The sequence below is a fragment of the Cuculus canorus genome, chromosome 1, assembly GCF_017976375.1.
Source record: "Cuculus canorus isolate bCucCan1 chromosome 1, bCucCan1.pri, whole genome shotgun sequence".
NCBI classification, from domain to species: domain Eukaryota; kingdom Metazoa; phylum Chordata; class Aves; order Cuculiformes; family Cuculidae; genus Cuculus; species Cuculus canorus.
In genome coordinates this window covers 209062230-209073851 of record NC_071401.1, presented here as the reverse complement: position 1 = coordinate 209073851, position 11622 = coordinate 209062230, and the positions used below count along the sequence as shown (strand labels likewise).

Sequence of the window (11622 nt, the reverse complement as noted above, 5' to 3'; positions counted from 1 at the left end):
GGATGCGGATGGGGGCTATGATACCAGGAATTGCATTGATATGTGTGGGGTGAGGGCAGCAGGGAAGGGAGCAAGGGGGCTGTGAGGGTGGATCTGCAGTTTCCCCTTGGGACAGAGATGAGCATGTTGGCTTTGTTAATGGAAGGCCAAACTGTTTGGGATTTTGCTATGGAAGGGCAAAAATATCCGTGAGATTGGTATTTTACATATATATATATATATATATCAGTCAATTTATCTTCTAAATGCTGATGAAGGAAGGTTTCTGTGTCAGGTTCCTGTGCTTTCTTGAGCCTGCTCAGTCCTCACGTGGTGAATTCCACGTGTTTGGAATGCCCGTCACCTCCGTGCACCCCGTTCCGAAGTGTGGGAGTGAATCCAAGCCCACGTACGAGGGAATAAAGCACTCGCCTTTCAAACTGTCAGAGCACTCCGCGTTAGTCTAATTGTAAGCATCTCAAGTGCATTTACATGTTCTTCTGATCCTTTCATGCTGGTGAAGGGTGCCTCATTGATTCACCTGCGCTGCCGGCTCTGGTTGTGCTGGTGATGCTGGGTTCTCCATCCCGTCGCAGTGTGAGTCAGCGCTCTCGGTCGCTCTGGAGGTGATGGCTCCGTCAGCGCTAACGGCGCTCTTGGCGGTACGGTGGTTGATAACGGTTCCTTGATAATTCTGAGCATCTTGGTTTGCAGTTTGGCTCCAGCTGGATGTTGTGAAATCTCTTGCAGCACGTGGGCTGCTCTGTGTTTCACTCAGGGATGGGGCGGGAGAGGCTGAATCCACTGTGCTGGAATCCCAGACTGTGAGAGCACCTCACTCCAAGAAGGACCTTGAGGGGAGGGAACAGAGCTGGGGAAGGGTCTGGAGAACAAGGGTTCTGAGAGGCAGCTGAGGGCCCTGGGGCTGTTTAGCCTGGAGAAGAGGAGGCTGAGGGGAGACCTCATCGCTGTCTGCAACTGCCTGAAAGGAGGTTGTGGAGAGGTTGTGGGTGCTGGTTTCTTCTCCCAAGTAATGAGGGATGGCATGAGAGGAAACAGCCAAGTTGTGCCAGGGGAGGTTTAGATAGGATATTGGTAAAAATTATTTCATGGAAAGAGCAGTGAAGCCCTGGCAGAGGCTGTCCAGGACGGTGGTGGAGTCCCCACCCCTGGACGGGTTTAAAAACAGGTGCAGATGTGGTGCTTAAGGACATGAGGCTGGGCTGATGGTTGGACTGGGTGAGCCTGGAGGGCTTTTCCAACCTTAGGTTCTGTGAATTGATGGTTCTCAGGAGGGAACAAAGCAAGAAAACAAAATGGAGTAGGAAACCACTTAGAAACATGGTTGAAACATGCTGCTGGGTTTGTTTATCACAGCAATCCTTAAATAGAGGAGTGCAAATCTGGTTATTGAGGTGAGTCACTTGTGATCACAGTCGTGTTTCCAATGTGGTTGATGAAGCTACGTTCCAGACAGGTTGAGATTTGGACATTGTGGCATCGGTGCTGGGTGCGGTTGGGTTTGACTCCTGGCTGGACTGGAATTTTGCTTCCAGCACAGGGAGGGTAAACTGGTAGGCTCAGTGTTGATGGCTGAATGGAAGTCAGGCTTGGCATCAGTTTGGTTTTAATACCCACTAAAGGCATTAAATAGTGATGCAAGGTGGGCTCAGGGAGCCTAAATCATAGAATCCTGGAATGATTTGAGCTGGAAAGGACCTCCAAGCCCATCCAATCCCACCCCCTGCCATGGACAGGGACACCTCCCACTGCATCAGGAGCTCCAAGCCTCATCAAACCTGGCCTTGAACACCTCCAGGGAGGGGGCAGGCATGGCTTCTCTGGACAACCTGAGCCAGGGCCTTCTCACCCTCAGCGTCAAGAATTTCTTCCTAAGATCTCATCTCAACCTCCCCTCTTTCACCTCAAAACCATTCCCCTCATCCTATCCCGGCACTCCCTGAACAACAGCCCCTCCCCAGCTTTCCTGGAGCCCCTTTCCATACTGGAAGCTACTCTAAGGTCTCCTGTGTTACAGTTGTTGCAATCCTTGTTCTTTGCCCATGGGAAAGCGCAGACCTCGCACTTACTTGGTTAGAAAAGATCTTTGAGATCATTGAGTCCAGCCATCCCTTTCCACGACTGAACCATCTCTGAGCACCTCATCTTCCCAGCTTTTACACCTCTCCAGGGATGGAGACTCCACCACCGTCCTGGGCAGCCTCTGCCAGGGACTGAGAACCCTTTCTGTGAGAAGATTCTTCCTCATGTCCAATCTGAACCTGCCCTGGCACAACTTGAGGCCATTTCCTCTTGTTCCATCCCCTGTCACTTGGGAGAAGACTCCAGCACCCACCTCTCTACAACCTCCTTCCAGGCAGTTGCAGACAGCGATGAGGTCTCCCCTCAGCCTCCTCTTCTCCAGGCTAAAAAGACCCAGGGCCCTCAGCCACCTCTCAGAACCCTTGTTCTCCAGACCCTTCCCCAGCTCCATTCCCTTCTCCGGACACTCCAGCCCCTCAAGGTCCTTTTTGGAGTGAGGAGCTAGAACTGAACCCAGGATTCGAGCGGTGGCCTCTCCAGTGCCAAGTCCAGAGGCACAATCCCTGCCCTGCTCCTGCTGGCCACACTGTTTCTGGTACAGGCCAGGGTGCCATTGGCCTTCTTGGCCTTCTTGGCCACATTCAGCTGCTGTTGACCAACACCCCCAGGTCCTTCTCCTCCAGGCACCTTTCCAGCCACTCTTCCCCAAGTCTGGAGCTTCTCAAGGTTGTTGTGATCCAAGTGCAGGACTATTCACCACAATGGAGCTGCTCCTCCATTAATGAGGGCCGTTTCCTTGTAGGTTTAGTAGCACCACAGCAATTTTGTGTGAGCTGATGTGTGTTCTCTCTATGCTCAGCTGTCACTGAGCGTCCCCAGATCCCGCAGTCCCATTGCTTCCTGCTCTGGCATGGGTGTGCTGGACACCGGTGCTTGGAGAAGTGTCCAGGAATGCTGCTCTCATGTGTCTGTTTCTGACCACTGACTCGAAGGCTCTTTCTTCTCTGTCTGAGACACTGGAACTTTCTTCCCATGGGAAAAGGGAGGTCAGTGAGAGCCGGGCTGTCGTTACGTGATCGCGAGGCTCTGTTCCCGATCACACCAAGGTCCGCTGATTAAAGCTTTGCTCATTAATTTCATTGTCCTGGCTGGCTGACAGCCGAGCAGCTTGCATGGCGAGGAGCGGTGTTCCCAGCGCCGGATTGGCGTGTTGGCAGCTCCCCCAGCAGCTCTGCTGCCGTGGGTACTGCGCGTGGGAGGTGGGATGGCTTCGGAATGCTGTGTGGAGGCAGACAGCCTTGTCCGTCTGCTGCCACTGTCTCACTGCCGGTGCAGCTGGGCAGCGGCATTGGCACATGGAGACAGGGATTTATAAGGTTCAAAAAACTGGTGGATCCTATGGTGGTGGCAGGAAATTTGCATCTCAGATGCCCAAGTTCTGAGTGTGATGTTGGATCTCAGCATTGTTTATCAGGCTGAGGTCCTTTCCCGACATTCACATTCCAAGATGTTTCCCCTGAGCTTATCAGCTCTGTGTGTGCCAGGTTTGTTTCCAAACATAGAATCATAGAATAGTGCGAGTTGGAAGGGACCTTAAAGATCACGTAGTTCCAACCCCTCTGCCATGGGCAGGGACATCCCACTAAATCAGGCTGCCCAAGGCCCCATCCAACTTGGCCTTGAACACCTCCAGGGATGGAACAGCCACAACTTCCCTTGGCAACCTGTTCCAGTGTCTCACCACTCGCATGGTGAAGAAATTCTTCCTTATGACTAGTCTAAATCTGCCCCTCTCCAGTTTATACCTGTTCCTCCTCGTCTTATCACAAGCTTTTATGAATAGCCCTTCTCCAGCTTCCCTGTAGGCCCCCTTCAGGTACTGGAAGGTCACTGTAACATCTCCTCTGAGCCTTCTCTTCTCCAGGCTGAACAAGCCCAACTCTCTCAGCCTGTCCTTGTATGGAAGGTGCTCCAGCCCTCTGATCATTTTTGTAGCCCTCCTCTGAACCCGTTCCAACAGTTCCATATCCTCCTTATGATGAGGATTCTAGAAATACTCCAGATGAGGTCTTACATGAGAGGAATAGAGGGGCAGAATCACTTCCCTCGACCTGCTGGCCATGCTTCTTTTGATGCAGCCCAGAATACAGTTGGCTTTCTGGGCTGTGAGTGCACATTGCCGGCTCATGTTGAGCTTCTCATTGACCAGGACCCACAAGTCCTTCTCTGCAGGGCTGCTCTCAATCACATCATCCTCCATCATGTACTGAAACCAGGGATTGCCCCCACCCAGGTGCAGGACCTTATGCATGGCCTTGTTGAATCTCATGAGGTTCGCACAGCCCCACTTCTCCATTCTGTCCAGACACCTCTGGATGACATCCCGTCCTTCCGGTGTGATGACCACACCACTCAGCTTGGTGTCATCTGCAAACTTGCTGAGGGTGCACTCAATCTCGCTGTCAATATCATTGATAAAGATATTGGACAGCACTGGTCCCAGTACGGACCCCTGAGGGGCACCACTCATCACGGATCTCCATCTGGGCTTTGAGCCATTGACCACTACTCTTTGAATATGACCATCCAGCCAGTTGCTTATCCACTGTACCGCCCACCCATCAAATCCATATCTCTCCAATTTAGAGAGAAGGGTTGTTGTGGGGGAGAGTGTCAGAGGCTTTACAGAAGTCCAGATACATCACATCCGTTGGTTTACCTGTGTCCACTGCTGTGGTTACCCCATTATATAAAGCCACTAAGTTGGTCATACAGGACTTGCCCCAGTTGAAGCCATGCTGGCTGCCATTAATCACCTCCCTGTCCTCCATGTGCTTTAGCATGTCTTCTAGGAGGATCTGTTCCATGATCTTCCCAGGCACACAGGTGAGGCTGACAGGTCTGTAGTTCTCAGGGCTGTCTTTGATGGAGGGGATGGGATGCCCCTGCAGCTGGGGTTCTGGAGTTACTGGTGCCAGGCACGTACGGACTCGAATTGTGTGGTGTCTCTGTTTCCCAGTGAGGTCGTTGCCTTCAGAGATGAGCAAATGCCTTTTCTCTGCAGACCTCCTCATTAACCTTCTTTCTGCTCATGGCTACAGCAAGCCTTTTGTCACCAGCGCACTGGGATGAACTCATTGTCCAACCACACGCTGATCCAAGCGCCCTCTTCTTCTCCCAGTTCAGAGCAAATTAAGAAACCCTTGGTTTTGGTTAATTTATGGGTTTGTGATGTTGGCATTCCTACAGGTGCAGAGCTCCGTGCAGGAAACAGCCGGTTTTACCTTGTTTTGATATGATTCCCATCTTCCCAGTACACAGGAGCCATTTCTTCTGCTACAGGAGACTGACAACAGAGGTTGCTGTGCAGGAGGTGGGAGAAGGGAATATGAAACTCTTGATCTCATAGAATCATGGAGTCATGGAATCGTTTGGGTTGGAAGATCATCCAGCCCACTGGATCAGGGACTCCAAGCCCCATCCAGCCTGGCCTTGAACACCTCCAGGGACAGGGCAGCCACGGCTTCTCTGGGCAGTCTAGGCCAGGGCCTCCCCACCCTCACAGAAGAACATTTCTCGCTGAGATCTCATCTCAATCTCCGCTCTTCCAGGTCAAAACCATTCCCCTCGTCCTGTTCCTGCACTTCCTGATCAAGAGCCCCTCCTCAGCTTTCCTGGAGCCCCTTTCTCTACTGGAAGCTGCTCTGAGGTCTCCCTCGTGCCTTCTCCAAGCTGAACAACTCCAACTCTCCCAGCCTGTTCTCAGAGCAGAGGTGCTCCAGCCCTCACATCATCTCCGTGGCCTCCTCTAGACCTGTTCCAACAGTTCCATGTCCTTCTTATGTTGTGGGTTCCAGAACTGGACACAGGACTTCAGGTTGGGTCTCCCCAGAGCAGAGCAGAGGGGCAGAATCCTGTCCCCAAGCAGCCTGGAGGATATTTAGTGCTGGGGCAGGGATATGCGATGTGCAGGGGTGGCTCATGCTCCAGGACGCATTTTACCTGCTCTGCAGGATCATCTGAGCTGCACCAAACTCTTACGTCCGGTGCTTGGTGGCATGTGGGGCCCACCGGGGATGTCTGAGATGTCTGAGGAGGGACTGTGGTGCTCTGCCATCTCTTGTCCGTGATCCTGGACATCACCAGCCTCTACAGTTCCTGAATTGCTGCTTAAGGGAGAGCCTGGATAAAGAGCGGGTTTCTGACTCAAATTAAGCTTTGAGTTGCTTGGAGATGGGTATGGAACAGCCTGAAAGCTTGAAGGCAGCACTGAACAGAAGCTTCTTCCCATCTGGAAGAGCGAGCTTGCCAATAGTGGGAAAATTTCACCCCAAATAACAAACTTCTTCAATTTCTGCTGATTTACTTGGATTAGCATGCAGACAAAACATGTCTCCTTGACTTGGATTATGCGTGGTGTTGGCACTGCAGGTTGGAGTTGCCTCTTGTGACTTGTGTTCACCCGTAGCCTCCTGCCTCCCCTCCATAGCCAGAAACAGCAAAGACCAAACTTTCCAGCATTAGAATTGTTCACTTGATGGGAGAACGAAGCAAGGGTTAAAACTTGTGAGCATCTGTCCATCTGGGTGTCCAGACTGCCTGACGGGACTTGTCTGCCTGTGGTGGGCAAGCTGATGGCTCTCAAGCTTGTGGCCCACAGGCATGGCTCTCAGGGTGGTGACTCACAAGCTGGTGACTCTCAAACTGGTGGCCCACAACCTGGTGGCTCTCAAGCTGGCGGTTTACAACCTAGTGGCTCACAAGCTGGTGGTTCTTAACCTGGTGGCCCACAAGGTGCTGACTCACAGGCTGGTGGCCCACTAGCCAAGTTTCTCACCCAGCTGCCAGAACAAGAGGAGAAGATTGGTGAACAGAGGTTTGTGTCAGCTATTGTCCCAACTAAAACTCTTTGAGTGAGATGTAAGTAGAAGCAGGAAGTGTTTGTGGGGACTGTTGAGCTGCCAGACCATCCCAGTAGAGAAGGGGGACTTCTTGAGCATCTCCAGCAAGATGCTGCCAGCCCCAGCTTCAGTTGGCCTCGTTTGCTTTGCGGTTGGAAAGGTGCTGATGAAATACCAGAGTGGGTACAGAAAGTGGCCACCAATGGCTCACTAACTCCCAAGAGCGGAACCCTTCATTATTCCAAGGGGACTAGAGAGATTTCAGTTCAGTTTAAACCTCAGCTCAGGTCTCCAGTGCTGCCAAGTGGCAGAATTCTTTTTTCATCCTGGTGTGGGCTATCGTGGAGTTGCTGTCGGTGGAAAGGGGCCGTGGCAGAAGCAGGAGGTGGAAAGGTGCCCTTGCGGGAGTAGGACATGGAAAGACATCCTGGCAGGAGCAGGAGGTGGAAAGGTGCCCAAGATTCCTTTGTGATCGCTTTGTCCACAATAATCCTCATTTCTGTCTTTGCCCTCTGCACAGCAGGGGCTGAGTGCGCACAGCAGAGGGAGCTGCAGCCTCACAACCAGCTCCGTCCTCGCTTTCCCTCAGGTCGAGCTGAATGCAAATGTGGATCACTTGAGAATATGGATACACTCCTCCACACGGCACCGGCTGCCGGAGTTCATTCCTAACTATTTGGGGTTGGGAGGTGGAAGCCGTTCAGCATTAGCGGTGTCCATAGGCTGCCCTGTTTGAAGTTCAAGAACTTCAGGTGGTGCCAAGCATCATCCTTGCTGCAGGAGAGCTCTAATACAGGGGTGCCTCTCCAACCTCGTGTCGTATTGACCAGGGAATTGGTGTTTTGGTGCCACGAGGCTGGGGATGTAGGTGGGCGGTGTATGGACGCCTCCTCTGCGCCACAGCGAGGTTGCCTTTGTTTGGTTTTGGCTCAAATGTTAAGCAGAGCTGAGATCAGCATGAAATCACAGCTGCACAAACGGTCTCGGTCTGAGCGCTTCACTCAGTGCAGGACTTGAAACAGAAATGAGGAACCAAGCTGCCCGTCTCGTCCCTGAGTGCTTGGCTAACGAGGCTGGTTTGTAACAAACCTCAGCTGGGAGAAGATCTGTCCATTGGAGACCCGGCGAGCAGCTCAGGAGCTGGGGGTTGGCTGCTGGGCTGGTGCATCCTTGTGCATCCCACAGCATCCTTCTTCATCCCACTGCATCGCTCTGCGTCCCACTGCATCACTCTGCGTCCCACTGCATCCTGTCGCATCCCTCTGCATCCCGCTGCGTTCCTCTGCATCCCTCTGAGCCTCACTGCATCCATGTGCTTCCCACTGTGTCCCTTTGCATCCTACTGCATCTGCTCTGCCAAAAAAATGTGAGCGTGGAGGGTTTCCCCATGGAGAAGTGGGACAGCAATACCAGTGCCTCCGCATTCCATGTGCCTGAGTGGATGGTGAGTGTTCTGGCTTCTCATGGTCAGCAGATCGCTGGCGGTGTCTGGAGGGAGCTGCGGGTCTTGCTGCTTCATGTCGGGATACGATGGCTGTTTGCTGGATCAAGGGTCGTTAAGGTCCGATGTTAATGAGCGTGGTTAAATATTAGCACAGCACCGTTCTTTGGTGGGACCTGCCAAGGTGGAACAGTCAGTGAGGGAGGGAGCGGTCAGTGGGGAGGGAACGGTCAGTGAGGAGGGAACGGTCAGTGAGGAGGGAACAGTCCCCTGGGCCACCCTGTCTTGCGGAGGTTCCATGGTAAGAACTGCTTTTTTGGGTCCAGCGGGGAGAAGCAGTGGGAGAAGCTTCACAGCACGTTCCAGGAGGCTCTGGATTCCACCAGGATCTGCCCAGCAGATCCGAATTTTCCACTGTTTTCATTTTTATCCTCACTTTATAGTCTGTTCTTGGACTAAAAGCTCTAAATCCCCAGGCACCATTTGGGTCACCATGTGCTGCTCGGCGTTGTTGGTAGTTAACAAGGTCAGGGCACCAAACATTGAACCACACTTCTCCCGGTGCTGCTTCTCCAGAGGAAAGAATTCCCCAAGCAGCTGGGAATGGGTGACTTTATCCCAGAAAGCGGCAGCGTGTGGGGGACAGAAGATTGCGAGCTGAAGGCTCAAGGCCAGGTCCTTGAGCGATATTTTTAATTTGACTGATTTGCATTTTAAGTGGTTTCTTGGGTCAACGTTGGGTTGAACAACCACATTTCACTTAATAATTAGCCAAAGCTGTTAAATGCTCATTATCCTTCAGGTCATTATTTCAAGTAATCTTTTATGTCAGCATTCTTATCAACGTGCATTTACTGCAGAACAGTGCTTGTTATTGACAAAATGACCATGCATTGGAAACATGTTCTGAGGGACTGATGGCAACCCCTGCTGCATCGCCTCCCAGGGCAGCCAGATGGCCCAGACAGGCTGGAGAGGTGGGACTATGTGGATCTCATGAGGTTCAATCAGGCCAAGTGCAAGGTCTTGCACCAGGTTCATGGAAATCCTAAGCACAAACCCGGACTGGGCAGAGAATCGATGGGAGCAGCCCGAGGGGAAGGACCTGGCGTGCTGGGAGAGGAGAAGCTCAACATGACCCAGCAAAGTGCGCTTGCATCCCAGAAACCAACCTGGGCTGCATCCAAAGCCGTGGAACCAGCAGGGAGAGAATTCTGCCCCTCTGCTCTGCTCTGGGGAGACCTCACTTGGACCCTGTGTCCAGCTCTGGAATCCCCAACATAAGAGGGAGACGGAGCTGTTGGAATGGGTCCAGAGGAGGCCACGGAGATGATGCAAGGGTTGGAGCTCCTCTGCTGTGAGGACAGGCTGGGAGAGTTGGGGTTGTTGAGGCTGGAGAAGAGAAGGCTACAGGGAGATCTTATGGCAGCTTCCAGTACAGAAAGGGACTCCAGGAAGGCTGGGGAGGGGCTCTTGATCAGGGAGTGCAGGGATAGGATGAGGGGGAAAGGTTTTGAGCTAAAAGAGGGGAGATTGAGGTGAGGTCCTAGGAAGGAGTGTTCTGTGAGGGTGGGGAGGTCCTGGCCCAGATTGCCCAGAGCAGTCATGGCTGCCCCATCCCTGGAGGTGTTGAAGGCCAGTTTGGATGGAGCTCGGAGCCCCTGATCCAGTGGGAGGTGTCCCTGCCCATGGCAGGAGGTGGGACTGGATGGGCTTGGAGGTCCTTCACCCAAACCATTCCAGGATTCTGTGATTCTATGGTTTAGCAGGCATGGTGGTGCTGGGCTGGCAGTTGGACTGGATTATCTTAGAGGTCTTTTCCAAACTCACTGATACCATGATTCTCTGATTCCAGTTTTATCTCCGGGTTTTCCACCTACAGCTTTACTGCTGTTCGCCATGGAGGATCATCTTCTGAAAAAAAGGTAACCTAAGGGTGCGTCTTGCCACTTGAGTGAGAGCAATGATGCGATAGCATCATAGAATCTTTTGGTTGGAAAAGACCTTTGAGATCATTGAGTCCAACCATACGTGTCAACGACTAAACCATTCCTGAGCACCTCTGGATAGACATGGACCGTGATACTGTCCTCTTTAGCAATCGTCTCGGAGGTCTGAGGACTGTAGTCAGTCTCAGTCCTAGTAAAACAGAACAAGCAGAGGTGTCTGGGCCGTGGTCTGATGTTTGCACTGTGTGGAACTTCAGCCCTGTGCTGAACGTGAGGTAGAAATCATAGACTCGTAGAATGGTTTGGGTTGGAAGAGACCTTGAAATACACTGGGCTCAGAGTCTGCGCAGTGTGGTGCATCCAACACTGGTGGTTGATCTTCAGGAGTCACTGTCTTGGTCTTCTAAAATGCTTGGAAACCCCTTTGGCCTGTTAGGTGACCTGTCATTCCCACCCCTTGTGTCCCAGGTGCTGCAGACAAACCAGCCTTGATCTATACCTTCTTAGGCTTTTCTCTCAGAAGGAACATGCTGAACGGTAAACGTCCATGCTAATCCCATAGTTGGTCTCTTTGTGACCTTTTGACCAGAGAACTGGAATCTCAACTACTTTCAGCTCCAGTTGAAGTTCTGTCTAGGTGAGCAGTGCTATCGTGTCCAGACATTAATTCCAGGTGCACAAAACTATAGAATAAGTGGGTTTGGAGAGTCCCTTGGTGTAAGTGATGGGATCCAGGCTCTGGAAGTGGATTGGGAGAACAGGAGCTGCCTGGGTTATTGAGGCCGAGGGCTGCAGATCCTTTGGAGCATGGAGCAAGCTCACGTGGTGGTGGAGGGAACTGCATCACTGATACCGCGGAAGGGGAGCAGGTTTCTCCTCAGCTGCCTTTCAGATGCCGACACCTGGTGTCTCTATGCATATCTCCGGTTTCACCAGGGAAATGGAGCAGGAGATGAGATATCGGACTGGGTGCGTGGGGAGCTGGAGGAAACTGGATTTTCCTTCATGAATAGGGATGAGAAGAGGAGGTTTGGTTCAGGAGCTGCAAGCACCGGGCTCTGGTGGAACATCAGAACAGTCATTGGGCCCTTCTGTTTTGGTCACAGCTGCAAAATTATTCCCCTGGTGATCTTTCCCCTTTTTTATCTAAAGAGTAAATTCATTTTATTGCTGGATAAAAGATGGATGAAGTTTCCAGATTTTTGATCTCAAGGTGCGTTAAAATCCTGAGCTGCATCAGGCCGTGTTTACCAGGCAGCGTTTCCCATCTGTCCTGTCCACTGTATAACAGTGACAACTGCTGAGGGCT

At 52.1% G+C, this 11622-nt stretch overlaps 1 protein-coding gene across 1 annotated transcript in view; it reads left to right on the top strand.

Moving 5' to 3' along the window:
• The first annotated feature begins 7860 nt into the window (after positions 1-7860).
• AHCYL2 (adenosylhomocysteinase like 2) overlaps positions 7861-11622 on the top strand; it is a 34687-nt gene continuing 30925 nt past the window's right edge. The window contains exon 1 of the mRNA XM_054058568.1: positions 7861-8367. Within this exon, the coding sequence (XP_053914543.1) occupies positions 8311-8367 (57 nt within the window). The 5' untranslated portion in view covers positions 7861-8310. The remainder of the gene's footprint in view (positions 8368-11622) is intronic.